Source organism: Phocoena sinus, chromosome 1, assembly GCF_008692025.1.
Source record: "Phocoena sinus isolate mPhoSin1 chromosome 1, mPhoSin1.pri, whole genome shotgun sequence".
NCBI lineage: Eukaryota > Metazoa > Chordata > Mammalia > Artiodactyla > Phocoenidae > Phocoena > Phocoena sinus.
This window is the reverse complement of record NC_045763.1, coordinates 119,077,845-119,096,690: the sequence shown is the minus strand read 5'-3', so window position 1 is coordinate 119,096,690 and position 18,846 is coordinate 119,077,845. Positions and strand designations below refer to the sequence as shown.

Sequence of the window (18,846 nt, the reverse complement as noted above, 5' to 3'; positions counted from 1 at the left end):
TATCAGAAAAAAAAACAAACCCACAAACAAACAAAACAATCCAATCAAAAAATGGGCAGAAGACCTGAATAGACATTTTTCCAAAACAGACATACAGATGGCCAAGAGGCACAGGAAAAGATGCTCAACATCATTAATTATTAGAGAAATGCAAATCAAAATAGCAATGAGATATAACCTCACACCTGTCAGAAAGGCTATCTTAAAAAAAAGTCTACAAATAACAAATTGTTGTAGAGGATGTGAAGACAAGGGAACCCTGTACACTGTTGGGAATGTAAATCGGTGCAGCCACTATAGAAAACAGTATGGGGGTTCCTGAAAAAACTAAAAATAGAACTACTATATGATCCAGCAATTCCACTCCTGGGTATATATCTGGAAAAAACAAAAACACTAATTCGAAAAGATATATGCACCCCCAATGTTCACAGCAGCACTATTTACAATAGCCAAGACATGGAAGCAACCCAAGTACCCATCAACAGATGACTGAATAAATAAGATATGAGATAAATACACACATACACACAAACATACAAACAATGGAATATTACTCAGCCATAAAAAATGAAATACTACCATCTGTAGCAAAGTGGATGGATTTAGAGAATATTATGCTTAGTGAAATAAGTCAGACAGAGAAAGACAAATACTGTATGATATCACAAATATGTGGAATCTAAAAAATAATACTAGTGAATGTATACACAAAACAGAAACAGATTCACAGATAAAGAAGACAAACTTGTGGCTACCAAAGGGGAAAAGGAAGAGGGGAGGGACAAATTAGGGGTATGGGATTAACAGAGATAAACTACTATGTATAAAATAGATAAGCAACAAGGATATACTATATAACAGAGGGAATTATAGCCATTGTTTCATAATAACCTATAATGGAGTACAATCTGCAAAAATACTGAATCACTATGCTATACATCTGAAACCAACATAATATTGTGAATCAACTATACTTGAACAGAAAACCAAAAGATTTGCTTCCTTAACCCTCAACCATCCTGTCTACAACTCAGATGCTGAAAAAGATAAAACTAATGTACTAGAGAATTCTGTGACTCATGGAAAGGCAGAATCTACCAAGAAACTGGTTGAAACTGTTAATAAGAAATGACCATATGCTGAAAGCTATCTTTCTCTTGCATTACAGGTGTCAGTAATCTATCTTATTGTCTCTTATGCAACAAAACATTTCAAATACTATTAGGGTGTCAGTTAAGTTCCAGTGTTATTCTGAGACCAATCATGTAGAATTTAAAGACCACTGAAATATCTTACATGGTAAATGCTGAAGAAGTACATTTACCTGAGAGATTAATAAAGTCTTGGATAGTTGGCCTTGCTCAGTGCCTGCTGGATGAAAAGTCAGTAAAAGAAATCATGGCACTACTACTTTCTAATCATATAATAACCCATTAAATTAAAGATTAGCTGCAAATATGAAGACTGAAGTAATATTTCCACTACAGAATTGTGCTTTTGTTTTATAAATGAAAGTACCTACAGACTGGATGTTTTGTTTATATTCATTCAGTATGAGCACCAAGTAATCAGGAACAAAGATCTTATATGGGAATGTTTGGCAACAAATACAAGCAGTACTAAAATATTCAGTGTTGAATAATGTTTTTGAATCTCATCACTTATCCTAGAACAACTGTGTTGATATTTACACTGATGGCACAAAATCAATTCTGATACCTTAGCCTGAATCAAGACAGTAGTATCAAACTGTATTAGAGTTCACTGTATTATTCATCACCTCATGTTCAGATACACACACACATGCACACACACACATGCACACACACACACACAAAGTCAGTTTAAGGAAAAAAATTATTAATTTTATTAAATCTTGACCCTTCAGTAGACTTCTTTTTAATATTCTGTGACAAAATAGGAAATACACTTCTGCTGGATCCCAAAGTTTTTTGTTTTGTTTTGTTTTTTGGCTGTGCTGTGCAGCTTGCAGGATCTCAGTTCCCCAACCAGGGAAAGAACCTGGGCTGGCAGTGAAAGCCTGGAATCCTAACCACTAGGCCACCGGGGAACTCCCTAACTACTTTTTAATGTAACACCAGTTTTACTTTAAAGAATGTCAGATAGACAAATTATAGTTATTTTGACTTGGGTATTTGATAGACAAATGAATTAAAGGAAGCTGCCACTTGAAGGAAAACAACTGACAATCTTTTCAACAGTGATAAAATTTGAGTCTTCAAACAAAAACAGGAATTCTGAAAAACCTGCATCTGCTACCATGAACTTAACACCTTCCTAATATTAAAGACTTTTCAGATAAGACTTGTGGTGGTATTAAACAATGTGATTTTTAAAATATTGTACATAAGCCACATCAACATTTGGAAGATCTCCATGTCTCAGTGAGCCAATTTTTTCCATCTGACCAAAGTGTGATGTTACAAAATCATGCATGGGGAAGAGATCCACTCAAAGCGCAAGATAAACCAATAGATTTTTTTTAACATCTTTATTGGAGTATAATTGCTTTACAGTGGTGTGTTAGTTTCTGCTTTATAACAAAGTGAATCAGCTATACATATGACCAATAGATTTTAATGCATCAGAGTGCTAAAAGTTCTCAGATTCGGCTTCTACACTGCAACTACCCTTTAAGAAACTATCTCTTGTTGAATTTTGGTGGAGCATCAAAGAAGAATACCCATAATTATCTGAAAAGGCTTTAAAAATATTCTTTTCTGGGCTTCCCTGGTGGCACAGTGGTTGAGAGTCCGCCTGCCGATGCAGGGGACACGGGTTCGTGCCCCAGTCCGGGAAGATCCCACATGCTGCGGAGCGGCTGGGCCCGTGAGCCATGACCGCTGAGCCTGTGCGTCCGGAGCCTGTGCTCCACAACGGGAGAGGCCACAACAGTGAGAGGCCGCGTACGGCAAACAAAACAAAACAAAAATTCCTTCCTTATCCAACGACATTATCTGTGTGAGGTCAGATTTTCTTCATATATTTCAACTAAAAGGAAATGATTAATGCAGAAGCACATATAAGAATCCAGCTGGCTTCTACTAAGCCAGATATTAAAGAGATTCATAAAAATATAAAACCATGCCACTCTTCTCACTAATATTTCTTTGAAGGGTTTTGGAAAATATAAGGAGTTCTGAAACCAAACAGTTTGAGAACCACTGTTCTACATCAGTCTAAGGACCTCCACTTTCTTATTACTCAGTTGAGTCTGAAGCCTGATTTTTTAGGCAAAATAGAAGCCTGGAGATCAGAGTCAATTATATAGAAGATGAGTGGAAAAATATCTGATCAGATAAATGTCTGACTGCAAAACTCTGCGTTGGATATTTTTTCATTCCAAAGCCAAGGAAAAATTATTTTTTGATTATATATCATTCTCTATATAATGCTTGTACCTCCACCCGAATAGATATCTGAAAGCTACTAATTCAAAGCACATTTAAGAGGAAGAAAGCAACCAGTCTCTTTAAAGAACTTCAAATTAAACATCTGACATCCCCTCCCATCATACTTAACAGAATAAAACTTATTGAATTTCTATTCAATAACAAATGGAACAAGAAGAAAAATAGCTATAAAACTTAAACCGAGTAACAGAGGACTTTTATTCTGTATGATATATTTTAGTTTTAAGAGTTATTTCTAGGTGTATTATAATCAGACATAGATGACTCTAAATTATTTGAAATATAGGTTATGGGAGATTCGTTTGACAAGCTTTTCTTGAACACCTTACATATTCAAATTAAACACTGTGCAGGAGATAAAAATGCTAATATCATCCCATCCTTCTAGGACACCAAAGACACACATTATAGATGGGTCTCTATACATACGGAGTTTATTCAGTCTGCGGCTTATTAATTCCAGTGCTTAAAATGGCACCACAGTCTGTTTAACACCCTAATTGAAAAAAATCTTCTCTATCCGTGTACTACCAGGCTCAGTGTTTCAACTCTGAAACACAGAGAAGATCTTACTGGGTATATAGTTCCCTCATGCAACATGGTACCCAAACTTCTTAAAATGCGTTTATTTTTTTAATTGAAGAATTGTTGATTTACAATGTTATATTAGTTTCAAGTGTATATTATATTCCATTTAAAGTTATTATAAAATATCGGTTATATTCCTTGTGCTGTACAAAATGCACTTAAATTTACTAATTTTCAAAGACTTATTTCTAGATTTACCATGAGACGTAGATGGCCCTGATAAAAGTAGTTAAGAAGCTGGTCTGTCACAAATTGTCTATCACATCATGGTGAAGGTATAATCTAATTTAGAATGTGGCATGTCAAACTGATGGATTTGGTATCCAGTTTGTTCATTCATTCATTCATTCAATATTTACTGAATACCTGCTATGTGCCTGGTACTATGCTGGATACTAGGGACAGCATGATGACTAAGATAGAGATGGTTCTTGCCCTCAGGGTGCTTAAGCCCTGCCCAGGGAAACAGATATTAAGCAAACAGTTGCATAATTATTTAGTTAGACATATACCACACTCTTGGTCTCAGCTAATCGTCCATCCTGCTGGCTTCCAGTGAGATTCCTATACTAGGAATCGGAAAATTCCTCAAAGCCCATCCATAACAGACTCTAGATTAGCATCAATGCCTTGAAATAAATACCACACACCTATTAGAGCCTTAGGATCTTTCAAGAAAAACCAACTAAGTGTCAGTGTTCAGATTTGCTGATGGGGTCAAAGTTAAACAAATCAGAGTCCAGAATAAGAAATCACTACATATGGGGGAGGGGAGGACACAAGCATTTCAGACCTTACTCCTGAGTCAGATGATAAATCATCAACTTTTCCTAACTATAGTAATTGCTTCCTCCATAATTAAGTTTTGTGACATTATCAAAAAGCTTGCATCAAATTTTGTTTAAACATAAAATGATTTAACAGTCTATTTTGCTAGTTTTCTAACTTTATATGAGGAAAAACTCCAAGACCATCTATGTATTAATTAAATTAGAAATATTCTATCAAATTTTATATTTTAAAAACATTTTACCGTTATTAAAAGTCAGCTCCTTATTTAAGATTTAGAAGACTTTTTTTTTTTTTTTTTTTTGCGGTACGCGGGCCTCTCACTGTTGTGGCCTCTCCCGTTGCGGAGCACAGGCTCCGGACGCGCAGGCTCAGCGGCCATGGCTCACGGGCCCAGCCGCTCCGCGGTACGCGGGATCCTCCCGGACCGGGGCACGAACCCGTGTCCCCTGCATCGGCAGGCGGACTCCCCACTACTGCACCACCAGGGAAGCCCCTAGAAGACTTTTGATGTCCCAAGGAATACTTTAAATATGATTTTATTTGTTAGAAATCTGGTTTTAATTCCACATTCTCTTTTATTTTTTATAGTCCTACTGCAAATAAAGAAAAATTTTTCTTCAACTTTCTCCATGTTCTGATTTAAATAGAAAAACATTAATACAGATGAGGAACAAACATTGACATGTTTATTTTCCTTTAAAACATCTGTCAAAAATAAAATATGCACTCCATTCTTACATTTATATGTATATAAATTAACCACAATAGTCTCTCTTTACTTTATACTTTACCTTCATAGCCCTCCTATCCTTAAACACACGCATACACGCACAAACACAAACACCTTAGCTCTCTTCCCTTTACCTGTCTCCAGGCTATCTCCCCTTCCCTTCAATGCCAAATTTACCAAGCCCACCACTTTATTTCCTTCACAATCTCTCTTAGCCTCTAATCTGGATTCTGTTCTGAGTACTCTACCATAACTGTAATCTCAAGTCGCCAACGATTTCCATGTTTATATAGGCCAAATGGGCTTTTCTCATTTCTCATTCTCAGTGAGCTCTGTGACACCCAATACTGCTGACCACCTCCTTTATGAACTCTTCTTCCTTGACCTTCATGTTTTAAAATAAAACTAAGTTGATTTTTTTCCACTTTCATCTGTAGTACTATTCCAGTTCTCCTTCTATATCTCTAATCATTTCCTCTGTGTTTCCCTGGTAGCTCTTATTTCTCCTACACTATTACTCTACGTAGCATGGTTCTTGGGTTTCTTTCCACAGGGCTTTATCTTTGGTCTTGCCCTCTTTGGAAAATGAACCTAAAGTAACTCAAACGATGTTTTGAACAGACAGATCAGTGGAATTAAATTCCAAGTTGAATATTCTGAAGGATAAGGCAGCATTTGTACATAAAAGTGCTAGAAAGGCAATATAGGGAAGTGGCCAGAAACACAGACTCTGGAGCCAGACTCTCAGTTAAATTCTGGCTCAGTCACTTCCAAACTATGTCACATTGGACAAATTAATTAACCTCTCTGTGCCTTAGGCTCCTCATCTGTAAAATGAGGACAATAATCGTACCTACCTCAGGATTAAAGATTGGCATATTATAAGCGCTATAAAGATCATTATTAAATAAATTACAAGATCACCATCTATTAAAAAATCAAACTCATTAATTATAGGTCTACCTTGTTGTAACTCAACATTTTGGTTTTGCTATGGTTGTTTTTCAAAACCCTTAAAATGTTCTAACTCCAACTGACTGAGAGTCACTCTAGTAACTTTAAAGAGTTTTAACACAATACTACAGATTTCTAAAAGGACAGTGTTCACACACAGAAACACATATACACACATATACCTACACACACACACACACACACACACACACACACACAGAGTTAGAAGAATACTATAAATTTCTAGAGCGAAAAGGAAAATGCAAATCTGCTCTAACTTTATCATTTTACAGATCAGGAAACTGAAGATAGGAGAGACAAGTGATTTGTCCAAAGTCAAATAGTAATTGACAGAATTGGGGCTAAAACGCAAGTCACTAAGGCCTGTAGCTATGAATTATTTAAAAAACATTTTTCCTCACATATTCATAATGTGAAGAAATATCTTTTCTTAGAATGCAGCTTTGCTTTCAGGAAATGTTTTCTTCCCTTATTATGAAAAATCTGAAATTTTATGAGAAGGAAACTATCAAAACTTTATAAATTATTAAATCCTACCTGAAGAATCAGGGTAACTTTAGATGTCTTTCTTTAGAAGTCATTCTATTCTATAGCTAAAAGTTTGTCCACATCAAAGTAGACTATATATTTTAAATTTTTTCATGGTTATTCAATATACAAAAGTAATTTTAAACGTTCATTGAGAAAAATTTCCTTCTTTGTCTCTGCAAACCCCATCTCTACTAATCTTTTGAACAGCAGGACATAAAAAATAAGGTAAAAAGGCACAAATAAACAGCAGTTTGAGCCCTAACATTTATTTAGGACTTGCTCTGCACAGTCTGCAGTACATTGCAACAGACCTTGTAGAAAGACAAAACAGAAGGAATAGACTTTATCCCTGCCCAGAGAAAGCATGCCAGCTAAAAAAGGAGCCTAAACAAATGCATATGAAAAACACATTATAAAATAAAGACTACCAAACAGAGCACAAGAATAACGAACAGTTGGAAAATTATCCTGACTCAGATGGACTTGCCCACTACCCTGAGAGTTTTTATTTATTTATTTATTTATTTATTTATTTATTTATTTATTTATTTATTTTTTACCCTGAGAGTTTTTAAGACTTCAAATTATTCATGAGTTATAAGTTCTTTGTGCCCATGGCTATTCTACTTACAAGTCTAGTTACAGAGACTGTTGAACAATCATTTTTCAAACATAAAACAAGTTATATTCCAGTATGCAATTGAAAAATCCAAATAACAGGGTTTTTTTTTTTTTTTTTTAACGTTAGCTAGGAATCTGTTACAGAGCCAAGGAACAAATGACTAAATCCCCTAAAACCACACAACAGTAACTCATATTTAACAAGGAGCTTGAGATCAAAAGTTTCTGATCTCAAGAATCCGGCATGCCACATACAGAATGCATAATAAAATGCATTTACACATGCACAAAAACCACTCTTCTCTATGAGAAGTTCTAGAGTACCAATCATTAAAATACTGTCTATTTTGGCTAAAGTACTTCCTTTTTAAGACAGAGCAAAGATTTTTTTTCTTCAAATGTTTTAAAAAGAAACCAGAAACTCTCAAAGCCTATTTATTCTATTCTCTTGGTTTGAAATCTGAAGCTATACTATAACCTTTCAGACCATTAAGTTATTCTTTACTATTATCAAAGTGTAACCTAATAAAGCACTTAATCTACAATCAGGTAATTAACAAACAAAAAATTTTAATTGTTATGCAATAACTCCAGCAAAAGTGTCCAGCAGATATGGCAACAAAACATGGTTGGCTTTGGAGGAATAGAGTAATTTTGCTATTTAAATATTCAGCAATCTAAAATGCAGCACCAGGGCTTCCCTGGTGGCGCAGTGGTTGAGAGTCCGCCTGCTGATGCAGGGGACACGGGTTTGTGCTCCAGTCCGGGAAGATCCCACATGCCGCGGAGCGGCTGGGCCCGTGAGCCATGGCCGCTGAGCCTGCGTGTCTGGAACCTGTGCTCCGCAATGGGAGAGGCCACAACACTGAGAGGCCTGCATACCGCAAAAAAAAATAAAAATAAAAAAAAATAAAAATAAAATGCAGCACCAGAATGTAAAGGAAAAAAATCATTATATTAAATTAGAACACTTCAATTATTGCCCTAGTTCTACTGCTTACCATTTTTGTGTCCTTAGAGAAGCTACTTAACCTCTCTGTGCCTCAATTTTTTCATCTGTAAAACAGGACTAGGAATACTTACTTTATTATATGTAAGGAACTAACAAGATGATATATGTGAAAGGGGTTTGTAAACTATAATGGCCGTATACATTAAAGGTGTCCGTATTTGTATATAAATGAAAGAGCAAATGGATATATAATGTTACTGATGTAATCATTAAGTAAACTCAGGTTAAGTGGATCCTCAGACAACTCTGTTCTATTTTTTACAATATGCCTAAGACCTGGATAAGAGTAAATCTCAAAGTAAGCTAACAATTATTTAGAAAAAGCCCTCTAAAAGAAGTTTTTGAAAAAGTCTCTTCTAAGATAAGACTTCTTTTTAATGCAAGTATCTTTCCAAACTCATTTAGTCACATTTTTTTTTCCAGCCAGACAAAGAATCTGGCTAAAAGGCCATGAAAGCAGAGATAAGAAAATGGCCAAACTCCAAGATCCATGTGCACACTCAAGTTGTGAAGTTCCAAAACAACAGAAGCTGTATCCTTTTGAAGTAGACTTTATAAACTCATTTCCTTGATTTCTAAGGAAATTCCTCTTGCCTCTGAAGATTTTATATAAAGTTATGTATACTAAACAAAACTTTCTAAGAAATAAATAATATACATTAAGAAAATATGCCATTCTTCCAAGCATGTATTAGGTATTAATCTAGGCATTAAGTTATAAAATATCATTGCCATTCTGTGAAACTCTCTATTATGGCCTTCCATGGGAATAAACCTTTGGCAAACCTTTTGAACCAATAACATCACCAGTCAACCTTTCTGCATTAATTAGCATCTTTCCTATTCTTTGTCCAAAGTTTCAAGTTTCTGGCTCATGCTGCTTGAATCTGTAGAGATACTAGACACCATCCCTTATCCACAAAAGAAAGCAGTGAGGTCTAACAACAATCCACTCCCAAATGACTCTGCCAAATATTAAAAAAACGAGGATGCAAATACCTCAAAGTTCTCCCTATTGACTATTAAACATTTCGCAGTCAAACGTTTCACCAAGGTGATTTTTTTTAGCTCTAAAGCTTAGATTCAGAAACAAGCACAAAGCTGATGCATTTCTGGCTAGTACAACCATAAATAAAGAAAAGACAGGTCATCTCTAACTGAACTTTCTGCTGGACTTCACTGTTGATGTTACTTCTTAGATCAGTAAAACAGATTTAAATTTCTCCAAGCAAAACATGTAAATATACCGTTTAAATGATTATGGAAAACAATGAACTTCCATCACTGTGACATCTCTTAGTGAACCATACCTAAAATTGTTCTGTTTAATAAGCACTGAGTGGCTAGCATTGTGCTGAGTGTCAGGAGTGGTAATAAAAAAGCACGTGACACTTCCTGCCTTTCAGAGGCTTATGATACAGATGAGAAGACAAGCCTTTTATACCAAACAACTAGGGACCAATACAAGAAAGAACTTTTTTTTAAAGCAGGTGTTGTGTAGCATAATGAACAGTTTATGAAGCTCTAAGGGCCCACCACAATCACTTTCTCATTAGAGTGGCCCAGGCTGTTCCTTTTGCATAGCTGCTGGCTTACAAAGCAAAAGAATACATTTAATGAAATCAACCCTATTTCCCCGGTCACAAAAGAATGGACCACGGATCATGAGCCAGGGTTATCACAGCAATTCTACCCAACTATATATATAATCAGATCCTCTTTCTGCTTAGGGAGTCTGAATGAGCAATGTGTGAAAAAGAATAAAATGGAATTACTGGAGCTGCTGTTGAATCAGGAGTGACAACAAGCCACTATTCCAATTTTCCATGAGGACAAGTGTACGTTCCAAGCTATGAAGCATAAGAGTTAGTTTATTAAATAATGGTATACTAAACAGTCAATAGCTACATCTACTTTTTTAGATATTAAAATATTTTTTAAACACATGTCCAATTATACGATAAAACCACATGGTTTGCTTATTGGCTCTGTTAAGTCTGGTTTATACTAAGCAAAACCTTGAGGCGTGAGAATCCCTATATTTCTTAATTTCTAATGTAATCGCACAGTATCAATTACAATAATTTCTGTCAATGAAATTAAGAGCCTAAATGAAAGAAAAAGTCTACATCTTTCTACACAAGAAATGATGTCGCTTGCCTTTTTGATGAAACTGTTAGAATATTTTATATGGAAAAATGAAAAAAAAAACTAAGCATGAGATCATTATGTCTTTCATTTTCATTTTAGCAAGAACAAAAAGAACAATCCAGGATTTAAGAATCAAATTCCTGTCCAATGACACTATTTATAGTCATGATGATAAAATTAACTTCCTTATCCCAACTGTTAAAACAAAATAAAGAAAGAAAAAGTGAAAAAGGATGCTGTCTCTCTCTAACTACTGTTATCTAGTTAAGTTCATGCTTATCCTCACTTTACCTTGATATAAAACACTAAGATATGATAAATCAGTAATTAGGAAATGAAAAACTCAAACAGAATGGGAAAGAGAGTCCTAACAGTTTTCTTAAACAGGAGAATGCTTTTTCTACAACATCAAAGGATTGGAGGGAGGGTGACAAATAATTTTCTAGTAGCACTTTTCACAGCAAACTAATGAGAAGTAGCTTTTACAAATGCAAGAAACGTAATGCACCATTCAGGCTTCCCTGGTGGCGCAGTGGTTGGGAGTCCGCCTGCCGATGCAGGGGACGTGGGTTCGTGCCTCGGTCTAGGAGGATCCCACATGCCGCGGAGCAGCTGGGCCCGTGAGCCATGGCCGCTGGGCCTGCACATCTGCAGCCTGTGCTCCGCAGCGGGAAAGGCCACAGCAGCGAGAGGTCTGCGTACCGCAAAAAAAAAAAAAAAAAAAGGACACCATTCATCTTCCTTTGTAAAAATACAGTCCCTTTAAGGCTAGGATAATTTTCTTCATAACAAATACTTGTTCTCTTCCCTAGAAAAATGTTAGTAGTCATAAGGTCAATCTGTGGCTTGACAATTGCTACTTTTAATATATGCTGTTCTGTTTTCATCAAATAATAGAGAAATTATCCCAAATCTAAGAAAATGTATTCAGCTATTTCAGTGTTAAAAATATTCTTTTGTGGTAACTTCCATAACATATACTTCAACACATTCATTTTAACATGTATCAAGTCTCTTCTTCGTAGTGCTGGATCCCATCTTAAAAAGTTTACTCCCGGGCTTCTCTGGTGGCACAGTGGTTGAGAGTCTGCCTGCCGATGCAGGGGACGTGGGTTCGTGCCCCAGTCTGGGAGGATCCCACATGCCACGGAGCGGCTGGGCCTGTGAGCCATGGCCGCTGAGCCTGCGTGTCCGGAGCCTGTGCTCCACAACGGGAGAGGCCACAACAGTGAGAGGCCCACATACCGCAAAAAAAAAAAAAAAAAAGTTTACTCCCACCCCCCAACCGCTGCCAACTTTAAACGTGATTGTGTCAATCCAAAGCTAATACTAAGCTCTGGTCAGCCAATACAGTTGGAGCCTTGCTGAAACCCTGTTCTCAGCTGCCCCCTTGCTGCTGAAAATGAACTTGGAGGCTGGCACAGTATAGAAATATACCAGCTATGTCTGAGCGAATAGGCTGAACACAAGAAATTTTTGAGAAAAGGCAGAAATCATGAGATACCATCACTATAGTATTCCAAATCTCCTAACATATTTGATTAATAACTAAAAACACATGAAATGTTTGGTTTCCCTAATCTTCAAGTGTCAAAGTTCTCTGGTCCAAAATTCTGAGCTGCTAGATATTTATACCTTAGAAAAAGCATTGAGTTAACTGAGAATTTCAGTAACAGTGAGTGGTGACGATAATCAGAGAATGAATCATTTATTGTTAGCATATGCTTATTTCTATCATACACTCTCTACATCCTTTTAAAAAAAGACAAAGAAAAAGAAAAGCCTAGGATACAAACTACCAAGGAATTCAAATTCATTCATGTGTTACTGGTTTAACATACAGCACTGTAACCGAGATATTCATATGGCAACTCTATGAAGAATGTATTTTCATTTTAGAGGAAAAGCAGATGGAATGAAAGTAAGCTATGCATTTTTTCCCCATTTAGTCTCACATTTGTAACATTCAGAAGTGCTCGTATAAACATTTACTTTTGTATAAGCTAACTGATTATCTTACACATTCTTCACTAGCAAGAGTAAATGCTTGATGAAGGACAGAGAAAAGAGGGATAGAAAGTCTCAGGAATAGAGCCTAAAAAGACATTTTTATGTTTATACTTCTCCACTGGTTATAAACAAACAAATAATATGTTGGTTATAAACAAACAAAGAATAAAAATCAATAAGCAGCTTATATTTTCTAAATATTGCCTGGCATCAACTCCATGTTTCCACTTCATAACGCTGAACAGCTCAAAATCAAGCTTGTATTATAGCACTTAGGCTGTTCCACTCGTACAATTTATTTTATATTGCTTCCCATCTCTCATATCTTTTTATCTTCCACAGCATTCAGCTCAGTGCCTCATATATAGCAGGTATTCAAAACTATTTCTTTTATTCTTTCAAAGTGAACTTACCCTTCGAAACGACACAACATAAAACGTGTCTCCCCTTCTGTGGATGGCTTCAAAAAAGTCTTGATAACTTCTGGGTGAAGCATAATACACCTGTAGCTCACTCCCTGAGTTCCTGCTGAAGTAAGAAAATGGCAAAGTGGCAAAGTGTTCTTTAACTAATAAATTTCTATCCTCTCAAAAATGCTTCCCGTTCTGAATTATAAGAATCTCTCTCAACCAAAATATTAGTAGTATTTTGGCAGCAATTTTTATAGTAACATTTTGAAAAGCTCAAGGTCAGGATATTTGTAAGATCCAATTCACTAAAGCCAAAACTCACATTTCTGTATCAAGGCTCTAAAATGTACCAGTCAAGTGCATTGCAAAGCATGTAAAAAAAATAGAAGTACCAGAAAATAGATTTCTGCATTGGTTTGCATGATTTTAAAATTTTGGTAACATAAATTAAGTCTGAGGAAAAGTTATCTTTCACCGTTCTGTCAAATGTGTGAAGGTGCACTTGTCTATGAGGCTGTGTGAAAGGTGAAAAGCACTTAGGATTTGGAAACAAATACACCTGGCTCTGAATTCCTGCTCCACCTCTCAACTGGATATTCTTGGGGAAATCAATCTCTGAGGAACCTCAGTTTCCTCATCAATAAAATGAGGGTAACCACATAAACCTTTCAGGACTGTTACTGGGGTCAGAGATGTTAGTACCAAGCATGGGTCCTCTTCCATGGGAGTCACTCAACAACTGCTAGCCATAGATAGTAAAAGTACCAAGTCAGTGCCTTGGTAAAATTATAACTAAAATTATAATACCTCAGAGCACATCTTATCCCAAAAGATATACACAAATGATATTAATATAGTTCTTAATAATATTTTCAGGGTCTTTTATTGTTTAGCACAATAAGCCAACACCCAAAAGTTAGAGTTAAAAAAAAAACACTTCATTTTTCTTCAAAAAGAAAAATCATATTCTTTTATGTCTTCAATCAAACTTTTATTAACTTAAGAGGTGGGCAAGATTGACCTAAAAGGAAATTATAACTGAGTCATAAGAACTTCCTTTGAAATAATTTCACGTGCTCAAGAGGCCATCTCTGACTGTAATACTTCGAATATACAGTCAATTCTTATTATTTATGGTAGTTATAGTCCTATAAAGTCAGTGCAAACACTGAATTAGCAAACACTGAACCATTCTCCTAAGGGAAATACAGGTTAGGTTCCTGTGAAGGATTAGTTACAGCATTTTTTATCCCTGAATTTTTAAATTTTATTTTTTTATACAACAGGTTCTTATTAGTCATCAATTTTATACACATCAGTGTATAAATGTCAATCCCAATCGCCCAATTCATCCCACCACCACCACCACCGCCCTGCCACTTTCCCCCCTTGGTGTCCATACGTTTGTTCTCTACATCTGTGTCTCAATTTCTGCCCTGCAAACTGGTTCATCTGTACCATTTTTCTGGCTCCACATATATGCGATAATATACGATATTTGTTTTACTCTTTCTGACTTACTTCACTCTGTATGACAGTCTCTAGAGCCATCCACGTCTCAACAAATGGCCCAGTTTCGCTCCTTTTTATGGCTGAGTAATATTCCATTGTATATATGTACCACAACTTCTCTATCCATTTGTCTGTCGATGGGCATTTAGGTTGCTTCCATGACCTGGCTATTGTAAATAGTGCTGCAATGAACATTGGGGTGCATGTGTCTTTTTGCATTATGGATTTCTCTAGGTATATGCCCAGTACTGGGATTGCTGGGTCATATGGTAATTCTATTTTTAGTTTCTGAAGGAACCTTCATACTGTTCTCCATCGTGGCTGTTATCAATTTACATTCCCACCAACAGTACAAGAGAGCTCCTTTTCTCTACACCCTCTCCAGCATTTGTTGTTTATAGATTTTCTGGTGATGCCCATTCTAATTGGTGTGAGGTGATACCTCATTGTAGTTCTAATTTGCATCCCTCTAATAATTAACTGATGTCAAGCAGCTTTTCATGTGCTTCTTGGCCATCTGTATGTCTTCTTTGGAGAAATGTCTATTTAGGTCTTCTGCCCATTTTTGATTTCGGTGGTTTGTTTTTTTAATATTGAGCTGCATGAGCTGTTTATATATTTTGGAGATTAATCCTGGGTCTGTTGATTTGTTTGAAAATATTTTCTCCCATTCTGAGGGTTGTCTTTTTGTCTTGTTTGTCGTTTCCTTTGCTATGCAAAAGCTTTCACATTTTCTTAGGTCCCATTTATTTTTGTTTTTATTTCCATTACACTAGGACGTGGATCAAAAAAGATCTTGCTGTGATTTCTGTCAAAGAGTGTTCTTCCTATGCTTTCCTCTAACAGTTTTATAGTATCCAGTCTTACACTTAGGGCTCTAATCCATTTTGAGTTTACTTTTGTGTATGGTGTTAGGGAGTGTTCTAATTTCATTCTTTTACATGTAGCTGTCCAGTTTTCCCAGCACCACTTATTGAAGAGACTGTCTTTTCTCCATTGTATATCTCTGCCTCCTTTGTCACAGATTAGTTGACCATAGGTGCGTGGGTTTATCTCTGGTCTTTCTATGCTGTTCCATTGAGCTATGTTTCTGTTTTTGTGCCAATACCATATTGTGTTGATTACTGTAGCTTTGTAGTATAGTCTGAAGTCAGGGAGTCTGATTCCTCCAGCTCCGTTTTTTTCCCTCAAGACTGCTTTTGCTCTTCAGGGTCTTTTAGGTCTCCATACAAATTTTAAGGTTTTTTGTTCTAGTTCTGTAAAAAATGCCATTGGTAATTTGATAGGGATTGCATTGAATCTGTAGCTTGCTTTGGGTAGTATAGTCATTTTCACAGTGTTGATTCTTCCAAACCAAGAACATGGTATATCTCTCCATCTTTTTGTATCACCATTAATTTCTTTTATCAGTGTCTTATAGTTTTCTGCATACAGGTCTTTTGTCTCCCTAGGTAGGTTTATTCCTAGGTATTTTATTCTTTCTGCTGCAATGGTAAATGGGAGTGTTTCCTTAATTTCTCTTTCAGATTTTTCATCATTAGTGTATAGGAATGCAAGAGATTTCTGTGCATTAATTTTGAATCCTGCAACTTTACCAAATTCATTGATTAGCTCTAGTAGTTTTCTGGGGGCATCTTTAGGATTCTCTATGTATAGTATCATGTCATCTGCAAACAGTGACAGTTTTACTTCTTCTTTTCCAATTTGTATTCCTTTTATTTCTTTTTCTTCTCTGATTGCTGTGGCTAAAACTTCCAAAACTATGTTGAATAATAGTGGTGAGAGTGGACATCCTTGTCTTGTTCCTGATCTTAGAGAAAATGCTTTCAGTTTTTCACCATTGAGAATGATGTTTGCTGTGGGTTTGTCATATATGGCCTTTGTTATGTTGAGGTAGGTTCCCTCTATGCCCACTTTCTGGAGTTTTTATGATAAATGGGTGTCAAATTTTGTCAAAAGCTTTTTCTGCATGTATTGAGATGATCATATGGTTTTTATTCTTCAATTTGTTAATATGGTGTATCACATTGATTGATTTGCATATATTGAAGAATCCCTGCATCCCTGGGATAAATCCCACTTGATCATGGTATATGATCCTTTTAATGTGTTGTTGGATTCTGTTTGCTAGAATTTTGTTGAGGATTTTTACATCTATATTCATCAGTGATATTGGTCTGTAATTTTCTTTTTTTTTTTGTAGTATCTTTGTCTGGTTTTGGTATCAGGGTGATGGTGGCCTCAGAGAATGTGTTTGGAAGTGTTCCTTCCTCTGCAATTTTTTGGAAGAGTTTGAGAAGGATGGGTGTTAGCTCTTCTCTAAATGTTTGATAGAATTCTCCTGTGAAGCCATCTAGTCCTGGACTTTCGTTTGTTGGAAGACTTTTAATCACAGTTTCCATTTCATTACTTGTGATTGGTCTGTTCACATTTTCTATTTCTTCCTGGTTCAGTCTTGGAAGGTTATACCTTTCGAAGAATTTGTCCATTTCTTCCAGGTTGTCCATTTTATTGGCATAGAGTTGCTTGTAGTAGTCTCTTAGGATGCTTTGTATTTCTGCGGTGTCCGTGGTAACTTTTCCTTTTTCCTTTCTAATTTTATTGATTTGAGTCCTCTCCCTCTTTTTCTTGATGAGTCTGGCTAATGGTTTATCAATTTTGTTTATCTTCTCAAAGAACCAGCTTTTAGTTTTATTGATCTTAGCTTTCGTTTCTTTGTTTCTATTTCATTTATTCCTTCTCTGATCTTTATGATTTCTTTCCTTCTGCTAACTTTGGGCTTTGTTTGTTCTTCTTTCTCTAGTTCCTTTAGGTGTAAGGTTAGATTGCTTATTTGAGATTTTTCTTGTTTGTTGAGGTAGGCTTGTATATATGAACTTCCTTCTTAGAAGTGCTTTTGCTGCATCCCATAGGTTTTGGATCGTCGTGTTTTCATTATCATTTGTGTCTAAGTCTTTTTTGATTTCCTCTTTGATTTCTTCAGTGATCTCTTGGTTATTTAGTAATGTATTGTTTAGCCTCCATGTGTTTGTATTTTTTACGTTTTTTCCCCCGTAATTCATTTCTAATCTCATGGAGTTGTGGTCAGAAAAGATGCTTGATACGATTTCAGTTTTCTTAAATTTACTGAGGCTTGATTTGTGACCCAAGATGTGATCTATCCTGGAGAATGTTCCGTGTGCACTTGAGAAGAAAGTGTAATCTGCTGTTTTTGGATGGAATGTCCTATAAATGCCAATTAAATCTATCTGGTCTATTGTCTCATTTAAAGCTTCTGTTTCCTTATTAATTTTTTGTTTAGACGATCTGTCCATTGGTGTAAGTGAGGTGTTAAGGTCCCCCACTATTAGTATGTTACTGTAGATTTCCTCTTTTATAGCTGTTAGCAGTTTCCTTATGTATTGAGGTGCTCCTATGTTGGGTGCATGTGTATTTACAATTGTTATACCTTCTTCTTGGATTGATCCCTTGATCATTATGTAGTGTTGTTCCTTGTCTCTTTTAACATTCTTTATTTTAAAGTCTATTTTATCTGATATGAGAATTACTACTCCAGCTTTCTTTTGATTTCCATTTGCATGGCATATCTTTTTCCATCCCCTCACTTTCAATCTGAATGTATCCCTAGGTCTGAACTGGGTCTCTTGTAGACAGCATATATATGGGTCTTGTTTTTGTATCCATTCAGCAAGCCTGTGTCTTCTGGTTGGAGCATTTAATCCATTCACGTTTAAGGTAATTATCAATATGTATGTTCCTATGACCATTTTTTTAATTGTTTGGGGTTTGCTTTTGTAGTTCCGTTTCTTCTCTTGTGTTTCCCACTTAGAGAAGTTCCTTTAGCATTTGTTGTAGAGCTGGTTTGGTGGTGCTGAATTCTCTTAGCTTTTGCTTGTCTGTAAAGCTTTTTATTTCTCCATCAATTCTGAATGGGATCCTTGCTGGGTAGAGTAATCTTGGTTGTAGGTTCTTCTCTTTCATCACTGTAAGTATATCATGCCACTCCCTTCTTGCTTGTAGAGTTTCTGCTGAGAAATCAGCTGTTAACCTTATGGGAGTTCCTTTGTACATTATTTG

General features: G+C 36.0%; 1 protein-coding gene across 1 annotated transcript in view; it reads right to left on the bottom strand.

Annotated features, from left to right (window-relative positions):
• The window catches only part of ATF6 (activating transcription factor 6), a 218,891-nt gene that overhangs the window by 106,286 nt on the left and 93,759 nt on the right, over nucleotides 1–18,846 (bottom strand). Inside the window, exon 14 of the mRNA XM_032639744.1 lies at nucleotides 13,261–13,372. Within this exon, the coding sequence (XP_032495635.1) occupies nucleotides 13,261–13,372 (112 nt within the window). The remainder of the gene's footprint in view (nucleotides 1–13,260; nucleotides 13,373–18,846) is intronic.